The 20487-nt window shown below is 40.5% G+C and overlaps 1 protein-coding gene across 4 annotated transcripts in view; it reads right to left on the bottom strand.

The window, feature by feature from the left end:
• Positions 1 to 20487, bottom strand: part of Tdrd12 (tudor domain containing 12) — an 86638-nt gene that overhangs the window by 13641 nt on the left and 52510 nt on the right. For 3 of the 4 annotated variants that reach the window (XM_047527396.1, XM_047527397.1, XM_047527398.1), the window contains exon 24: positions 19771 to 19870. In XM_047527396.1, coding sequence (XP_047383352.1) covers positions 19771 to 19870 — 100 coding nt within the window. Of the gene's footprint in view, positions 1 to 19770; positions 19871 to 20487 lie in introns of those variants that run through there. The other variant, XR_007105324.1, reaches the window with a different exon arrangement.

The raw sequence follows: 20487 nt of genomic DNA, 5'->3' as shown, positions 1-20487 counted from the left end.
GTGGTACTCGGGCCAGTCATTCTCCAGTACTGCAGAGAAAGCTGCCTTAATAAGCCCTCAGAGCTTCTCTACCTGCCACCTGGACAGTGAGTTCAGAGTTCCTTCCGGCTCACAGTCCTCTCATGAGAGTGCACGTCAATGAAGGTGTGGCCAGAGCCCCCAGTCGTCTGGTATTTCAGACAGTAGCCTGCTTGGTGATGGCAAGCAGTCATTAACCAGGAGGTGGCCCAGAGGATGAGAAAAAACACTCACTACAATGTTAGGAGAGATGGGCAGGGCATAATGTATGTATAACCATAACAATTTATATTTTGTACTAGGAATTGAACCCAGGGATGCCTAATCACTGAGTCACATCCCCAGCTCTTTTTTAATTTTATTTAGAGACAGAGTTTCACTGAGTTGCTTAGAGCCTTGCTAAGTTGCTGAGGCTGGATTTGAACTCAGCTTCCTCCTGCCTCAGCCTCAGAGCTGCTGGGATTACAGGTGTGCGCCACTGTGTACAACTCCAGAACAAAAATTTTTAAAGATGCAAAGAAAAATATGAGAGAAAATATACTAAACTGCCGGTGATTACTCTTTTAAGTGATGGGTGTAAAGGGAGAGGTTTTCCCCTCACATTTCCCAAATTTTAAGGCTCTGCATATTAAGCTAAGGGCTTAGCATGCATGCTAGTGAACAAAATCCAGGCCTCCAGCTGGCATCAAACCTGAAGTCCCCTCTGCACAGCATTAACACAACAAAATACAGTTGGCAGAACAGAGGAGGCCAAAGGAAGCTCATGGACTGGACTCTCCTAACAGAAGGAGGCAGGGGCAGCATTTAGGCCTCCAGACAGAGTGACCAACTCACACTGGTTTGTCTGAGACTTTCCTGGATTTAGAGCTGAAAGTTCCATGTGCTGGGAAAGCCCTCAGTTCTGATTTTGCAAATTGAGAGGTGCCTTCCAGCTACCTGCTTTGATTCTCCTCTCCCTAGTACCTTCGCAGATAATTAATTTTGTTATGGTTACAGGATGCAAGATTCAAAAATCAACTGAATTTCTAAAATAATTAGAAAATATACTTAAAAATATTAACAACAGCATTCCAAAACATGAAACACAAGGGATAAATTTAACACAGTAAATGTAAGACCTATTCACTGAAAATTGTAACAATGCTTAGAAAAATTAAAGAGGACTTAGATAAACAAAGTGATATATCACAGTAATGGACTGGAAGACAGTGTTGACAGGATGTCAATTCTCCCCAAATTACTCTACAGTGTCACTGCAATACCAATCAAAATCACAAGTAGAAATTGGAAAGCTGATTCCAACATTTTGTATGGATATGCAAAGAAACAGAAAAAGGAAGAATGGTGAAGATGAAAGACTAATCTACCAGTTTTCAAGACTAAAGCTACAGTAAGTAAGTCAATGTGGTTCTGGTATAATAAGAATGAACAGAATCAAGAGTTCAGAGTTCATATATATGGTTTCCTAATTTATAACAAAAGTACCAATGTAATTTAGGACAAAAAGGTCTTTATAATAAATAATTCTGGAGTAATTAATTGTCCATGAGGATAAACACTGCCCCCTGTCTGGAACATACCACAAACATTAATATGAGATGAACAGATCATAAACTTGTAAAATCACACAGCCTAGGGGGGAAAAAACACAAAGAAAATCTTTGTAACCTCAGAATAGGCAAAAATTTCTTATAACATGAAAAGCACAAAAAATAAAAAGTGATAACTAGATTTCCTGAAATAAACTTTCCCTCTGTAACCAGGAGAAAATATTAGCAACATATATATTTGAAACAGGGCATTCAAAATATGTACAGAAGTCTTTAAAATTCAATATAAGAAAAAAGTCTAAATTTAAAAAACGGCAGCTAGGAACAGTGGACATGCCTGTAATCCCAGTGACTTCAAGAGGCTTGAGGCAGGAGAAATCACAAGTTTGAGGCCAGCCCAGGCAACGTAGCAAGACCCTGTCTCATAAAAAATAAAAAGTGTGGGGATGTGACACAATGGTAGAACACCCCTAGGTTCAATCCCCAGTACCATATGCAAACAAAAAGAGCAAAAATTCTGAAAAGCAAATTCATAAACAAAAAGATATAAACGTCCAATACAGCATGTGCAAAGATAATCAAGATCTTAATCACCAAGGAACTGCAAACAAGAGAGCACAAATGCAATTGAATGGCTAAAGTTAAAGACCAAACGCCAAGTACTGATGGCAATATGAAACAAGGGGAACTCTCCTGTGCAGTGCTGGTGAGAATGTGGAAGGCATAATCACTTTAGAAAATAGTTCTAATAAACACATACTTTCTTATAAACTTACACTTTTATGACCCAACAATTACACTATTTAAATATATGTTTAAAAAGACTTACAAAACAAATATTCAAAGCAGCCAGAAACTGGAAACAACCCAAATTGTCCATCAGCTTGTGAACAAACTAGGGTACAATGGAGTCCTACACAATAATGTAAAGAACTACATAAAGGAATCTCAAAAGCACTGTACTGAGTAAAAGAAATCAGACTCAAGAAACTTCATTCATACAAAGCTATAGAAAAAGCAAACCAACTACTGACAGAGAAAGCAGATCAGTGGCTGCCAGGGACAGTGGTGTGGGGCAAGTCTCACTGCTAGGGGGCAGAAGAGACCTTTTGGGGGTGATGGCAATGTCTTGTTGACAGTAGTAGTAGTTACATGATGATTTACATTTATCAAGACTTAACAAACTATACACTTGATATTAGTGATTTTTATTGTATATAAACTATACTTCAATAGAGCTAATTTTGAGAGAGTGAGAGAAAGTGGGGGTGGGAGATTGGGTTAGCAGGGTTCTGGAAAGGTGGCAGCAGTAAAATGCCAACAATTTTTCAATCTCTCTGAATCCTTCACATGAGCCCAGACAGAGCAACAAAACAGCAAAGCCACAACCGGGCACATAATTCACAGCAATAATTAACAAAATGGCCCAATGAATATAAAAATAAAAGCAGATAAGGAACATAACACAGGAGAAAATCTAGTCGATCTTGTTGGGAAATTACTTCTTTAAAAAATTTTTTTTTAGTTGTAGATGGCCACAATACTTTTATTTTATTTATTTATTTTTATGAGGTGCTAGGCAAGTGCTCTGCCACTGAGCCACAACCACAGTCCCTTGGCAATGATACAACACCTAAAGCACAATTCATCAAAGAAAATAATAAGTAAGCTGTCTTCATTAAAGTTAAAAACTGCTCTGCAAAAGACACCATAAAGAGAATGAAAAGACAAACCAAAGAGTAGGAGAAATTTTTTGCAAAACATATATTTGACTTGGGATTCAAAATATACAAAGAACTTTTTATTTATTTTTTTATTTTTATACTAGGAACTGGATTCAGGGGCGCAATCTACCACTGAGACAAGGTCTTGCTAAGTTGCCAAGGTTGGCCTCAAACTTGGCTCTTCCTGGGTTAGCCTCCCAAAGTTGCTGGAGTGGGATTAGAGGCATGTGCCACCACACTCAGCTTACAAAGAAATTTTAAAATAATAAGGAAACAAACATACATCTGAACAGACATCTTACCACAGAATATATACAAATGGCATATAAGCATATGAAAAGATGCTCAACATCTTATATTATCAAGAAATTAGAAATTTAACAATGAATACTATTAAAGAATAGCTAAAATTCAAAGCCTGACAACGCCAAATATCGGCTAGGATGTGGAGAGACAGAAACTCTCATTTATTGCTGGTGGGAATGCAAAAAGGTACTGCTGCATTGGAAGACAATTTGACTATTTCTTCCAAACTCTAACCATATGACCCAGCAATCACAGTCCTTCAAATTTACTCAAAGGACTGAAAACTTGCGTCCACAGTAAAATCTTCACATGAGTGTTTGGAGTACTTTATTCATAATTGCCCAAAGTTGGAAGCAACAAGAGGTCCTTCAAGGTGAATGGGTAAATAAACAAATATAACCTTACCATGGACTGTTACTCAGCACCAAAAGGAAATGAGTATCATGCCATGAAAAGAAATGGAAGAAACATACATGGACATTACTAAGTGAAAGAAGACAACCTGTAAAGGACGTATACTATGTGATTCCTATGATAGGAACTCTGGAAAATGGAAAACATCCATCAGTGGTTGCCAAGGGTTTGGGGGCTAAGGGTGAGGGACGAACAGGTAGAACAGATTTTAGGCAATGAAAGTGCTCTATATGACGCTGGAATGGTGAACACCCATCACTGCACATGTGTCAAAATCCACAGAATTGTACAACGGCAAGAGTGGACCTTAATGCAAACTAAGGACTTCAGTTAATAATAATATATCAATACTGGGTCTTCAATGGTCACATATGTACCACACTAATGCAAGATGTTAACAAAGAGGAAGCTGGTGAGGGGGGCAGTAAGAAGGCTTATGAAAAGTTTCTGTATTTTCCGTAAATCTAAAACTACTCTAAAATGAAAATCTACTATTTAAAAGAAAAAAAAAAAAAAAAAGCAAAGAGCAAAATCACCCACATTTATAGAAGCTATATGGTACCTGTGTCGGTGCAGGAGGCACCTGACAATGGAGGCAGCGGGTGTTCACAGAAACCATGGGCTAGTGTGACAAGAGAGGGCTGCAGACTGTGACATCAACAAACTGTCCCACAGGAGTGATGAAGGAAGAAAAGGGCCAGATGGAAGTGAGGAGGGAAACAGAGCCAGGAAAACTAAACACTCTCAGGCACCATGTCACCATATATCATTTTTTATACAACTCAGGAACAACAGAAATGGGAACTCTGTGAAATTAGAAAGGCTACCCTGATGTATCCCTCCTTTTAAAATATAAGAAAAATAAATTTTATATGAAAATAAATAATAATTAAGGATAAATCCTATTCTAATTTATAATAAAACATATAAAAATATAAAGTAATTAAAAAGAATAAAAATTAGAATAACTGCTTCTCTAGATAATAAAGATGTATTCACAAAACAGATCAAAATTGTGACCTTTCATTTTGAAGCGAGCTGCCTTTTATCTTAATTAAGAAAACAATATATAACATAAAATAACATACACTGAAGTAACCAAAAAAAGACCCTTACCACAACTAAGTTTCTCCAGAGCCTCCACCCCCACCATAATTAAGCTTTTTGTCAGCAAAATTTTACAAAGAGCATCAACAGGATTTCTGCAGAAATCCTGTAGTCTGAAGTTTCCTCTTTCTCATAAATGCCAGGTTTACGGAAAAAAGATGTGATAAGACTCTGTCTCAAGAGAGTTCACTAGACAAAAGTTACTATCTAGTTACTATCTGTTTTCCGTGGTAAAAACTCATGAACCCTCTGTCTAGCCTAAGATTATGAGACAAAGAGTAACTGTTAGGTACTCACCCACTATCATGCAACCACCCCACTGAGCATAAATCTGAAAGAATTTCCAGACTTGGGGTCCAGAAATTTTTAGGCACTAGTCCCACTGGACCACTGCAGCTTAAATAAACCTTCTTCCTGATAATTCCTCAGGTGTCCAACCTCATCTGTCCCACATCATTTGGTGACCAGGATGGGATGGTGAAGGTGAAGATGGCTATTCTGCCTCTCTTGTCTCTGGGGTTTGGCTTCCCTGGGATGTTGGAAGACAATGCTTCTCCTTGGTGCAGCAGAGGAGACTCTTTGCCTGTAGTGAGGTGACTCACCTGGCACCCCAGAGCAGTTGCCCCAAAGCACAACAGAACCCACAAGGTGCAGGAACCAGAAATAGGGAACTTGGAGCACTGTCCATATGAATAGGTAGGACCCATTAGTGGTATCCCACCTGACTTTCCCATAGAGGCCTAAGCAGGTGGAAGAGAGGCTTGATCAACCTGAGGGTCCCTGGTAATCTCCAAAAGGAATTGGAGCCAAAAGGACCCAGGGAGTCGCTCAAGTAGTCACTGTTTGGGGTCCAGTGAGCAGAGGAAAAACCACGACTCTTTCTTTGATTTTGGAATTGGGGTGGCATAGCAATTTTCCTCTGACCATGTCTATGTCAAAGTGTGTGAATGAGATGGATGCAGAAGGGTTCAAACCCAACCAAGGGGCCGAAGTTAGAGTTGAGTCCTGATCCACAGTTCTGTGGTACCTCATACAGTCTAAAGCAGACTTCCACCAACCAATATCTAGGTAGAAGCTCCTGGTCAGGGGTTTATACTGACCTGCAAGGCTAAAAGGACCCTAAGTCTCCGAGAGGGGAATGGCTGCAGATGGATGAAATGAGTCTTGTCCTAAATGTGCAACACCAACACAGGGGGGAACAAGGGACGCACACAAAATAAAAAATATGTTATCAAACTTTAAGAAAGGTTTAAACTGTGACTATGGGGTGAAACCCACTCCACAAAAGTTAAATACTCTCTGTGAATTAGAATGGCCAACCTTTGATGTGGGATGGCCACCAAAAGGATCTTTAGACAAAAGTGTCACTGGTGAGGTCCTTTTAATAGTTGTTGGAAACCCCGAACATTCTTATATCGATTGCCGGCAACAGATAGTACAGAAGTGGCCCCCTTGGTTGAGAGACTGTCTGGAAGGACAGTTCAAGTTGATATTAGCCCAGACTATAGTGGCCCCTTAGGACCCTACTAAAGGGAAGAGAAAAAACCTGACAAAGAAAAGACAGAAAGGAAACCAGTTTTACCCAGTGATCAGAAGAGAACCCACCACTTTATGTGCCACTCTACCTGACATTGCCAAGACCGCCAAGATAACAGGCTGTCCCCTCCTCCCCAGAAGCAGCAGATGGTGGTCGCTCAACACAAGCTACTCCTTCCTCCTCAATGTCTCTATGCCAGAGGCTTCCCAAGAGCCCAAGATTCCTCCACCCTCACAAGACCAAGACAGGAATTCTTCCCAAGATCAGAGCTATAACCCAGATGAGAACTTTACAGATGCCCCTACGAGAGGCCAGAGGACCTGCCTATGTTGACCAGGAGGAAAATGTCCAAGGGGGAAAATGCATTTTTGTATACCAGCCTTTTACCACCACTGATCTCTTAACTGGAAAAATCATACTCCCTCCTATACAGAGAAGCCCCAGGCCATGATTGAGCTGATGCAATCCATTATCCAGACTCCCCAGCCTACCTGGGTTGACTGCCACCAGCTCCTTCTATTTAATATGGAGGAGTGCAGACAGGTGACTCTAGCAGCTTTAAAATGGCTAGGGAGGCTGGGACTGTGGCTCAGTGGTAGAGCACTTGCCTAACACATGTGAGGCATTGGGTTTAATCCCCAGCACCACAGAAAAACAAATAAAATAAAAGGTATTGTGTCCATCTATAACTAAAAAAATGGCTAGGGAAATATGCTCCGGACACACAAGGCAATATTCAAGTCTGCCCAATTTCTGGGGACAGACCCAGGATGGGACCCCAAAAAAGGAAGACCTCCTAAAGGTAAAAAGTTACCAAGAGGCTCTCACTGGTGGCCTAAGAGGGAAAAGGAGCACTAAACATGAACAAAATACAAGAAGTACTCCAAAAGCCAGTTCTATGAACAACTATGCGAGGTCTTCCAACTCTTCACTCCCTTTGATCCTAAGGCGCCAGACAACCAGCAGACGATCAATGCAGCCTTTGTGGGACAAGCCCAGGGAGCCATTTGCTAAAAACTCCAAAAACTAGAGGGCTTTGCTGGAAAGAATGCCAGTGAGCTGAATAAAGTGGCTACCACAGTGGCCACTGAGACCAAGAGGCCCAACGAAAGGCAAACTGAAAGATGAAGATGATGATGAGTCCTCTTGCGGCTGCCCTCACGGCAAGCCCAGAAGTCCCCCAAAGTGGGGCGGTCACACCAGGACAAATCCAAAACAAATATCAAAATTGGGGCCAGATGCAGGGCCAAAGGAAGGTCTAAATGGAAGGACCACCTTATCCAGGGACAAGGCTGAGACTAAACCCATGTGCCTCTGCCATCTAGAGGGTTCTAGAAGAATGAATGTCTCCAACTAAAGGCCAGTTTTGCCACAAGTCTTCAAAAACTCACCAACCTTCTTCAGGACGGCACTGGCCTCTGATTTGAGAGCCTTTTGCGCAAAACAATATGAATGCATACTGCTCTAATATGTGGATAATTTGTTGTTGGCCAGAACAACTCGAGAAGACTGCACAGCTGCTTCTTGCTCTCCTATATGAAAATGTCTACAAAGTCTCAAAGAAGAAAGCCCATACTGCCTTCTGGTATATATATAAACAATGGAATACTATTCAGTCATAAAGAATAATAATAATATGGCATTTGCAAATAAATGGATGGAATTGGAGAATATCATGCTAAGTGAAATAAGCCAAGCCCAAAAAACCAAAGACAGAATGTTTTCTCTGATAAGTGGAGAATGATATATAAAGGGGTGGGGAGGTGGGGAATGAGAGAAGAATGGGGGAACTTTAGAATATGTAGAAGGAAATGAGAGGGAGGGGGTACAAAAAATGGTGGAATGAGACAAACATCATTACCCTATGTACACATATTATTACACGAATGGTATGAATCTACATTGTGTACAACCATAGAAATGAAGTGATGTACCCCATTTGTGCACAATGAATCAAAATGCGGTTTGTAAAAAATTAAAAACAAAATTAAAAAAGAAGAAGAAGAAGAAGAAAGCCCACATCAGTCAAGACCAAGTCAAGTACCTTGGTTTCTGACTCAGAGACAATGGCAACTGGACCCTAAGAGAAAACAAGCGGTCTGCTCAATTTTTGTCCCTTCTGCCTGTTGCTAGATCTGAGAGTTCCTGGGTACTCCTGGACTCTGCTGTATACAGATTGCTAACTTTTCAGTTATGGCCAAATCCCTCTTTAAGGCAACAAAGCGGGGGCGGGGGAGAATGGGAGCCTTTGATGTGGGAACAAACACAACAAAACAGCCTTTGGGGACAGTAAACAAACACTGACCAGAGTGCCTAAACTAGGACTCCCTGACCTCACAAAATCAATCTTTCTGTATGCTCGTGAATGGTCTGGAATAGGGTCCTAACTCAAATGCTGGGGGCATGGCACCAACCAGTAGCCTATCTTTCTAAACAGCTGGACTCTGTGGCTCAAGACTGGCCACCTTGTCTATGGGCCCTTGCAACCACAGCCCTTCTGGTGTTGGAAGCTCACAAGCTATGGGGACAGGAACTGACTGTCTGGGTGCCTCACTCTATAGAGTACAAAGGACAATATTGGCTGACTAATGCAAGGATGGTCAGATACCAGGGCATACTATATGAAAATCCACATGTCCACACTGAAGTTGCTCCGACTCCAAACCCAGCAACCCTGCTTCCCATCAGGACTGGACTGCCTGATCACAACTGCATTGAAATCATGGATGAAGGGTTCTCCAGTAGACCAGACCTGACAGACCAGCCCCTCAAGGGTCCTAATGTGGAGTACTTCACAGATGGAAGCAGTTTCACAGAAGACAGAGTGTGTCTTGCTGGGTATGCAGTAGTCACTCTGGGCTCCACCACTGAGGCAAAGCCTCTGCCTCAGGGAACTTCAACACAGAAGGCAGAGCTTATCGCTCTGACCTGAGCCCTCCAAATGGCAGCAGAAATCTGTGTCAATATTTACACAGACCCAAAATATGCCTTCACCACTCTTCATGTTCATGGAGCCTAGTAAAAGAAAAAGGGGCTAATTAATTCAGGAGAAAAAGACATGAAATATGACTAGGAAATTCTTAATCTTCTAGATGCAGTATTGGCACCCAAAAAAGTTGCAGTTCTGCATTGCTGTGGCCATCAAAGGGGAAACACTGTGGTTGCTCAGGGCAACTGAAGAGCAGACTGAGAAACATTTGCAACTTGCAAAAAGCAGACAGAACACTCAGCTCTAGTCTTAAATGCTACTTTTCGTCCTAATCCCCTAACAGAATGGGAACCAAAATATTCTCAAAGGAAAGTAATTGGTTTAAGACTAAAAAAGGAAGCGATCTCTGAGGTGGACGGTGGAGATTTTCTGATGGCCCAACAGCCATCCCTGAGACTCTAGCCCCTGCCTTCACCAGACAGTTCCACAGGGGAACACACATAGGTCGAATGGCACTTGAGACTGTTCTGAGTCAGAATTTCTATGTCCCCCAGCTCATAAGCATTTCCCAAGTGACCTGTGAATAGTGTGAGACTTGTGCCTGCAACAACCCTCACCAGGAGCCAAGGCTTCCATTGGGAATTCAAACTATAGGAGGTGTACCTTTGTAGAAGCAGAAGTAGACTTCACTGATTATCATGCTCACAGGGCTGTAAATATCTTTTGGTTTTTATGTGCTCTTATTCTGGCTGGGTACGATCCTTTCCAACTTGTACTGAAAAGTTGAAGAGGTAGCCAGGATGCTCCTTCAGGAAATTATTCCCAGGTTTGGCATCCCAATAACCACTGGCTCCGACAATGGGCCAGCTTTTATGGCAGAGGTGATACAACTACTTGCCAAGAGTTTAAATATCAGATGGAAATTACACACTGCCTATAGGCCACAGAGTTCTGGTACAATAGAAAGAATGAATGAGACTTCAGAGACTCAATTGGGTAAACTGTGTCAGGAATCTCACCTGCAATGGGATGAAATCCTCCCTAATGCACTGTTAAGGATGAGATCCACTCCCACTTAAGATGACTGGATTCTTTCCCTGTGAGATAATGTATGGAAGGCCTCCCCCACTTACCAGGGGATTATAGGGAGACTTAAAGGAAACAAGAGCATTAATGTTTAGACAAGGAGTTTCAAGATGGCGGCCTAGAGGGCGGCTGCATTTCACGTTGCTCCAGGACGCAGGATTCAAAAGAGGAGATAGTGAGAGACTTGGGACCAACTCAAAGCCGCCGGGTGAGTCTCTCCCGTTGGGGAGGCGTCCCGGATGGGGCGGTAGCCCCAGAACACAGGGAACTTTGTGAAGTAGAGTTACTCGGCGAGACGCCCCTCCCCCCACTGGAGCGGTAAACACGGACAACTGGGATCATCGTAGAGGAGGCGGCTCAGCACAGCGCTTGGACTCGGAGCAACCACTGGGGCTCCGGGCGGCTGCCTGAGGAGGAGCTGCGTAGTGAGCTGTTTGGACTCAGAGCGACCGCTTCTGAACACCGGGGGGCTGCCTGGAGGAAGAGGAGGAGCACGGTGGGTCGCTTGAACTAGGAGTGACTGCATCAGAGCCACAGGCAGTCGCCAGAGGAGGAGGTGAGTGGTGAGTTGATTGCACTCAAAGTGACCGCTCCTGAACACCGGTGGCCTGCCTGGAGGAGGAGTGCGGTGGGTCGCTTGGTCTCGGAGCCACCGCTCCTGAACACCTGGGGGGCTACCCCGAGGAGGAGGAGGAAGAACAGGGCGGGTCACTTGGGCTTGGAGTGATTGCCTAGGGCTACGGGTGGTTGGCGGGAGGAGGAGACACGAAGTGAGTTGCTTGGACTCCTAGTGACTGCGTCGGAAACCAGGCAGCTGTCCGGAGGAGGAGGTGTGTGGCGGGTCTCTGGGTATCGGAGCTATCGTACGGGTCTCCAGGTGGCGGCTCAGAGGAGGGGCCGCATAGCCAGATGATTAGGTGCAGAGCAGGGTCCCAAGACCTAGGTGGCTTCTTGCTGGAAGAGCCGCACAGAGACACGCCTAGGGGCGGAGCGAAGTTTCCAGGACTGGGGGCAGATTCTCTGGGAGAGGCAGCCTAAGGAGACTCGCCTGCGAAGGGTGAGGCTCCCAGGCCCAGGAGGTAGGTCCGGGCCCCTGGGAATGTTGCAGAGGAAGACAGCCCAGCCCAGGTGGTAGTTGTAGATTGAGGGGAACCTCTAGGAGGGGAACTGATCAGCGAGACATCCCCACCGAGTGAGTCTTCCCTGCTGGGAGAGGTTTTCCCACAGGGACGGTAAAACCAGAGACACAGGCACAAACAGGCCTTGCCTCAGCCCACAGCCTAGTTCCCCGTTGGATGACCATTGGTCAACAAGTGGAGGCACCTCTGCCCACTAGCAGGGAATATACACCACCTGAGGGTCACCACCCCTAGAGAGGCAGCTTCTTCGTGGAGCTCTGTATTATCAACTTCCTCCAAGACTTCAGGCTACTGAAGGATAAGAAGGGATATACTAGCAATCTTCAAGGACATTATAAGTCGATAGAGGAAATCTGCAATATCTTAATGACCCACTGATTCCTGAACAATATGAGAAAACAAGGGAAGAAAATGCCCCAAACAAATCTAGATGTTACATCAATAGAATCCAATGACAGCATGGCAGAAGAAATGACAGAAAGGGAGTTCAGAATGTACATAATTAAAATGATTAGGGAAGCAAACGATGAGATGAAAGAGCAAATGCAGGCATTGAATGATCGCACCAATCGACAGTTAACAGAGCAAATTCAGGAAGCAAAAGATCATTTCAATAAAGAGTTAGAGATATTGAAAAAAAACCAAACAGAAATCCTTGAAATGAAGGAAACAATAAACCAAATTAAGAACTCCATAGAAAGCATAACCAATAGGATAGAACACCTGAAAGACAGAACTTCAGATATTGAAGACAAAATATTTAACCTTGAAAACAAAGTTGAACAAACAGAGAAGATGGTAAGAAATCATGAACAGAATCTTCAAGAACTATGGGATATCATGAAAAGGCCAAATTTGAGAATTATTGGGATTGAGGAAGGCTTAGAGAAACAAACCAAAGGAATGAACAATCTATTCAATGAAATAATATCAGAAAATTTCCCAAATCTGAAGAATGAAATGGAAAATCAAGTCCAAGAGGCTTATAGGACTCCAAATACACAAAATTACAACAGACCCACACCAAGGCACATTATAATGAAAATACCTAACATACAAAATAAAGACAGAATTTTAAAGGCTGTGAGAGCAAAGAACCAAATTACATTCAGGGGAAAACCAATACGGATATCAGCAGATTTTTCAATCCAGACCCTAAAAGCTAGAAGGGCCTGGAACAACATTTTTCAAGCTCTGAAAGAAAATGGATGCCAACCAAGAATCTTATACCCAGCAAAACTTACCTTCAAATTTGACGATGAAATAAAATCTTTCCATGATAAACAAAAGCTAAAAGAATTTACAAAAAGAAAGCCAGCATTACAGAACATTCTCAGCAAAATATTTCATGAATAAGAGATAAAAAACAAAGAAGCAAATCAGCAAAGGGAGGAATTATCCTAAAGGAACTGTCAAATAAAGGAGGAACCAAGATGTGTCAAAAAATAAATAAATAAATAAATAAAATTTTAAATATGAATCAAATGACCGGGAATACAAATCATATCTCAATAATAACCCTGAATGTTAACGGCCTGAATTCATCAATTAAAAGACATAGACAGGCAGATTGGATTAAAAAGAAAGATCCAACAATATGTTGCCTGCAAGAGACTCACCTCATAGAAAGAGATGCCCATAGACTAAAGGTGAAAGGATGGGGAAAAACATACCATGCACATGGACTCAGCAAAAAAGCTGGAGTATCCATCCTCATTTCAGATAATGTGGACTTCAAACCAAAACTAGTCAGAAGGGATAAGGAAGGACATTTCATACTGCTTAAGGGAAGCATAAATCAGCAAGATATAACAATCATAAACATCTATGCCCCAAACAGTGGCTCATCCATGTATGTTAAACAAATCCTTCTCAATTTTAGAAACCAAATAGACCATAACACAATAATACTAGGTGATTTTAACATGCCTCTCTCACCACTGGACAGATCTTCCAAACAAAAATTGAACAAAGAAACCATAGATCTCAATAACACAATCAATAATTTAGACTTAACAGACATTTATAGAATATACCATCCAACCAAGAGCGAATACACTTTCTTCTCAGCAGCACATGGATCCTTCTCTAAAATAGACCATATATTATGCCACAAAGCTAATGTTAGCAAATACAAGAAGATAGAGACACTACCTTGTATTCTATCAGATCATAATGGATTGAAGTTAGAAATAAATGAAAGAGTAAAAAACAGAAACTACTCCAACACCTGGAGATTAAACAACATGCTATTATATGATGAATGGATAACAGAAGATATTAGGAAGGAAATTAAAAAATTCTTAGAGGTAAACGAGAACAAAGAAACATCATATCAAAATCTCTGGGACACTATGAAAGCAGTACTTAGAGGAAGATTTATTTCATGGAGCGCATTTAATAAAAGAAGTAAAACTTAAAAAATAAATGACCTAACACTACAGCTCAAAGCCCTAGAAAAAGAAGAACACCAAAAGTTGTAGAAGACAGGAAATAGTTAAACTCAGAGCTGAAATCAACGAAATTGAAACAAAAGAAACAATACAAAAAATTGACAAAATAAATAGTTGGTTCTTCGAAAAAATAAACAAAATTGATAAACCTTTAGCCACACTAACAAAGAGAAGACGAGAGAAAACCCAAATCACTAAAATTCGGAATGAACAAGGAAATATCACAACAGACACGACTGAAATACAAAACACAATCAGAAGCTATTTTGAAAATCTATACTCCAACAAAATAGAAAATTTCGAAGATATCAACAGGTTTCTAGAGACATATGAATTGCCTAAACTGAACAAGGAGGACATACACAATTTAAATAGACCAATTTCAAGTAATGAAATAGAAGAAGTCATCAAAAGCCTACCAACAAAGAAAAGTCCAGGACCAGATGGGTTCTCAGCCGAGTTCTACAAAACCTTTAAAGAAGAGCTCATTCCAATACTTCTCAAAGTATTCCATAAAATAGAAGAGGAGGGAACCCTCCCAAACTCATTCTATGAAGCCAATATTACCCTGATACCTAAACCAGAGACACATCGAGAAAAGAAAATTTCAGACCAATATCCTTAATGAACATCGATGCAAAAATTCTAAACAACATTTCAGCAAATCGCATACAAAAACATATTAAAAAGATAGTGCACCATGATCAAATGGGTTTCATTCCAGGGATGCAAGGTTGGTTCAACATCAGGAAATCAATAAATGTAATTCACCATATCAATAGACTTAAAGTCAAGAATCACATGATTATTTCAATAGATGCAGAAAAAGCATTTGATAAAATACAGCACCCCTTCATGCTCAAAACACTAGAAAAAATAGGGATAGTGGGAACATTCCTTAACATTATAAAGGCCATCTATGCTAAGCCCATGGCTAATATCATTCTAAATGGTGAAAAACTGAAAGCATTCCCCCTAAAAACTGGAACAAGGCAGGGATGCCCTCTTTCACCACTTCTTTTCAATATCGTCCTTGAAACTCTAGCCAGAGCAATTAGACAGACCAAAGAAATTAAAGGGATATGAATAGGAAAAGAAGAACTCAAACTATCCCTATTTGCTGATGATATGATTGTATACTTAGAGGAACCAGGAAATTCCACCAGAAAACTTTTAGATCTCATTAGTGAATTCAGTAAAGTAGCGGGATATAAGATCAATGCACATAAATCTAAGGCATTTTTATACATAAGTGATAAATCTTCAGAAAGAGAAATTAGGAAAACTACCCCATTCACAATAGCTTCGAAAAAAATAAAATACTTGGGAATCAATCTCACAAAAGAGGTGAAAGACCTCTACAATGAGAACTACAGAACACTAAAGAAAGAAATTAAAGAAAATCTTAGAAGATGGAAAGATCTCCCATGTTCTTGGATAGGAAGAATTAATATTGTCAAAATGGCCATACTACCAAAAGTGCTATACAGATTCAATGCAATTCCAATTAAAATTCCAATGACGTACCTTACAGAAATAGAGCAAGCAATTATGAAATTCATCTGGAAGAATAAAAAACCCAGAATAGCTAAAGCAATCCTTGGCAGAAAGAGTGAAGCAGGGGGTATCGCAATACCAGATCTTCAACTCTACTACAAAGCAATAGTAACAAAAACGGCATGGTATTGGTACCAAAATAGAAAGGTAGATCAATGATACAGAATAGAGGACACGGACACAAACCCAAATAAATACAATTTTCTCATACTAGACAAAGGGGCCAAAAATATGCAATGGAGAAAAGATAGCCTCTTCAACAAATGGTGCTGCGAGAATTGGAAATCCATATGCAACAGAATGAAACTAAACCCATATCTCTCACCATGCACGAAACTAAACTCAAAATGGATTAAGGATCTCGGAATCAGACCAGAGACCTTGCATCTTATAGAAGAAAAAGTAGGTTCAGAGCTTCAACATGTCGGCTTAGGACCAGACTTCCTCAACAGGACTCCCATAGCACAAGAAATAAAAGCAAGAATTAGTAACTGGGATAGATTCAAACTAAAAAGCTTTCTCTCAGCAAAGGAAACTATCAGCAATGTGAAGAAAGAGCCTACAGAGTGGGAGAAAATCTTTGCCAATCATACTTCAGATAGAGCACTAATCTCCAGAATCTATAAAGAGCTCAAAAAACTCTATACCAAGAATGCAAATAATCCAATCGACAATGGGCTAAGGAAATGAATAGACACTTCACAGAAGAAGATCTACAAGCAATCAACAAACATATGGAAAAATGTTCAACATCTCTAGTAATAAGAGAAATGCAAATCAAAACCACCCTAAGAATCCATCTCACCCCAATTAGAATGGCGATTATCAAGAATACAAGCAACAACAGGTGTTGGCGAGGATGTGGGGAGAAAGGTACACTCATACATTGCTGGTGGGGCTGCAAATTAGTGCAGCCACTCTGGAAAGCAGTGTGGAGACTCCTTAGAAAACTTGGAATGGAACCACCATTTGACCCAGCTATCCCACTCCTTGGCCTATACCCAAAGGACTTAAAATCAGCATATTACAGAGATACAGCCACATCAATGTTTATAGCTGCTCAGTTCACAATAGCCAGATTGTGGAACCAACCTAGGTGTCCTTCAATTGATGAATGGATAAAGAAACTGTGGCATATATATACAATGGAATATTACTCAGCCATAAAGAATGATAAAATTATGGCATTTGCAGGCAAATGGATGAAACTGGAGAATATCATGCTAAGTGAGATAAGCCAATCTCAAAAAACCAAAGGACGAAAGATATTGCTAATATGTGGATGATGACACATAATGGGGGGGTGGGAGGGGTTAGTGTTAGGGTTAGAGTTAGGGTTAGGGAGGGGGGAAAGAATGGAGGAAGGAAGGACTATATAGAGGGAAAAGAGGGGTGGGAGGGTGGGGGGGAAGGGGAAGAATAACAGAATGAATCAAACAACATTACCCTATGTAAATTTATGATTACACAAATGGTATGCCTTTACGCCATGTACAGAGAAACAACATGTATCCCATTTGTTTACAATAAAAAAAAAAAAAGAATTCAAAAAACGCTACACCAAGAATACCAATAATCCAATCAACAAATGGGCTAAGGAAATGAACAGACACTTCACAGAAGATCTACAAGCAATCAGCAGATATATGAAAAAATGTTCAACATCTCTAGTAATAAGAGAAATGCAGATCAAAACTACCCTAAGATTCCATCTCACCCCAATTAGAATGGCAGTTATCAAGAACACAAGCAACAATAGGTGTTGGCCAGGATGTGGGGAAAAGGTACACTCATACATTGTTGGTGGGGTTGCAAATTAGTGCAGCCACTCTGGAAAGCAGTATGGAGATTCCTCAGAAAGCTTGGAATGGAACCACCATTTGACCCGGCTATCCCACTCCTTGGCCTATACCCAAAGGACTTAAAATCAGCATATTACAGAGATACAGCCACATCAATGTTCATAGCTGCTCAGTTCACAATAGCCAGATTGTGGAACCAACCTAGATGCCCTTCAATTGATGAATGGATAAAGAAACTGTGGTACATATATACAATGGAATATTACTCAGTCATAAAGAATGATAAAATTATGGCATTTGCAGGCAAATGGATGAAATTGGAGAATATCATGCTAAGTGAGATAAGCCAATCTCAAAAAACCAAAGGACGAATGATCTCACTGATAAGCGGATGATGACACATAATGGGGGGTGGGAGGGGGGCAAGAATGGAGGAAGGAAGGACTCTATAGAAGGAAAAGAGGGTTGGGAGGGGTGGGGGGAAAGGGGAAAAATAACAGAATGAGTCAAACAACATTATCCTATGTAAATTTATGATTACAGAAATGGTATGCCTTTACGCCATGTACAAACAGAGAAACAACATCTATCCCATTTGTTTACAATAAAAAAAAAAAGTTACTATCTAGTTACTATCTCTGTTTTCCATGGTAAAAACTCGTGAACCCTCTGTTTAGCCCAAGATTATGAGACAAAGAGTAACTGTTAGGTACTCACCCACTGTCATGCATCCACCCCACTGAGCATAGATCTGAAAGAATTTCCAGACCTTGGGCCCAGAGATTTTTAGGCATTAACCCCACTGGACCACTGCAGCTTAAATAAACCTGCTTCCTGATAATTCCTCACATGTTCAGTCTCATCTGTCCCCCATCAGTACCAGGGCTGGGCATGTAACTCAGTGGTAGAGCGTGTACTCAGCAAGTGCAAGGTCTCCGGGTCAATGCCCAGCACAAGAAAGAAAAAAGAATAAAGTAAATCAGAATTAGAAAAACATAGAAATGAGGTGAAAAATTAGAAAGAAAAAAACTATTTCAATAATGACAACTGTAGTGGATCAAATAGTGCCCCCCCAAAAGATATGTGCATACCCTAACTCCCAGGGTCACAGTGACTGTGGCCTTGTTTGAAAAGGGTCTTTGCAGATGTAGTCAAGTTATCTCCAGAAGAGGAGACCTGTCTGGATCATCAGGTGGGCCTCCCTTCCTGTGACAAGTGTCTTCATAGAGACATTGAGAGATGAGGCAACATGCAGGAGGCTTGGCCACAAGCCAAGTCTGGAGCCAGCAGAGGCTGGAGGAGGCCAGGACTGGATTGTCCTCAGGAGGTTGGGGAGTAGGGAGAATACAACCCTGACCACACCTGGGATTATACTTCTGGCCTCCAGAAGTGTGAGAGAATAAATCTATGTTGTTTTAAGTCACCAACTGTGGTAATCTGTTACAGCAGTGCTAGAAAACCAACACAACAGATAAAGCCTTAAGGGAAAGAAGTGAAAAAGAGAAAAAACTTAAACTCAAAAAGTAAGGAAGAAATTAATAAAAAGGGATTTCAAGGAAAATGACTTTTAATTCAGCAATTCTATTTGCATCTCAGAATTTTCCTCACAGGAATAATCATGGAAGTTTGAATGGGATTCATGTAGTCAATGTATTATTATTATTACTGTTAGTAGTAGTCCTGGGAATTGAACCCAAGGGTACTGAACCACTGAAGCACATCCCAACCCTTCTTATTTTTTATTTTGAGACAGGGTGTCCCTAAATTGCTTAGGGTCTCACTAAGTTGTTGAGGCTGGTCTCAAACATGCAATCCTCCTGCCTCAGACTCCCAGCTTGCTGGGATTACAGGAGTGTGCCACCTTCTATTGCATTTTTTTAAATTGCCTTCAAATGGAAACATTTTTTTTTCTGAAAAAATAACTCCCAAATTGTCATTCATTTACCCAACTGATCATTGTTTTACATATAAACTTGGGCTCTGAAATTAAGATACTTTATAAGGACACATATCTATTATTAGATTAACAGTAGGATATTGACTATTATAAGTCATAAACTATATTATACTAATATTCTGCTTTAAAATATTAAAATGACCAATAATCATTGGTCATAGGACAAAAAGATCTTAAAAAAAAAAACTTACTTTAATGTATCCGAACATTGGTAGAGCTTGGTTGGATAATTTCCTTGGCGTATCCATTTCTGGATTAATATGGTGTCTGTCAGGACAGATCCTTTTGTCTCTGAGAAAAAAAAAAAAAACAATGAATAGATGACTTTGTGTTTTGTTGTGGTGGTGGCAGTGCCTTCTGCATGCTAGGCAAACGCTCTACCACTGAGCCAAACCCCAAACCCCTCAAAGTACCTAGATTTTAAAACCAGAAAAATACAGATAATAGTTAACATGGAATTGTAAACATATTTAAGAAAATTAATCTGCAACAGAAATAAGAGAACTTTTATTCTAAGCACTTTACAAGTTAAGTGAGCATATTAAATATTTCAGATGACACTAACAATATATAAGCAGAAAAAAACCCTAAAATTTAATTTATACTGAAAATCTAATAGAAAGTGTTACTTTATTATTTCTTCAGACATTCTTAAATGTATTATATAAATGGACAAATATACTTTAAAAACAAAGCCTCAGAAACATACCATAATTCACAATAAAGGTCAATTAACCTCTAAATCAGAAGCTACTCCCTCACTACAATGCTACATCCCAACTGAGAAACAACTGAAGTTTGTTTTAAAAGTCAATATTCTATTTAAAGGCATGATGAAAACTGCTGTTAATAAGCTGTTTAATGCATCATAATTTAAAAAGTTAATATCACTAATTATCTTAAAAATA

Source organism: Sciurus carolinensis, chromosome 16, assembly GCF_902686445.1.
Source record: "Sciurus carolinensis chromosome 16, mSciCar1.2, whole genome shotgun sequence".
Taxonomy (NCBI): Eukaryota; Metazoa; Chordata; class Mammalia; order Rodentia; family Sciuridae; genus Sciurus; species Sciurus carolinensis.
This window is presented reverse-complemented; position numbering and strand designations above follow the sequence as displayed.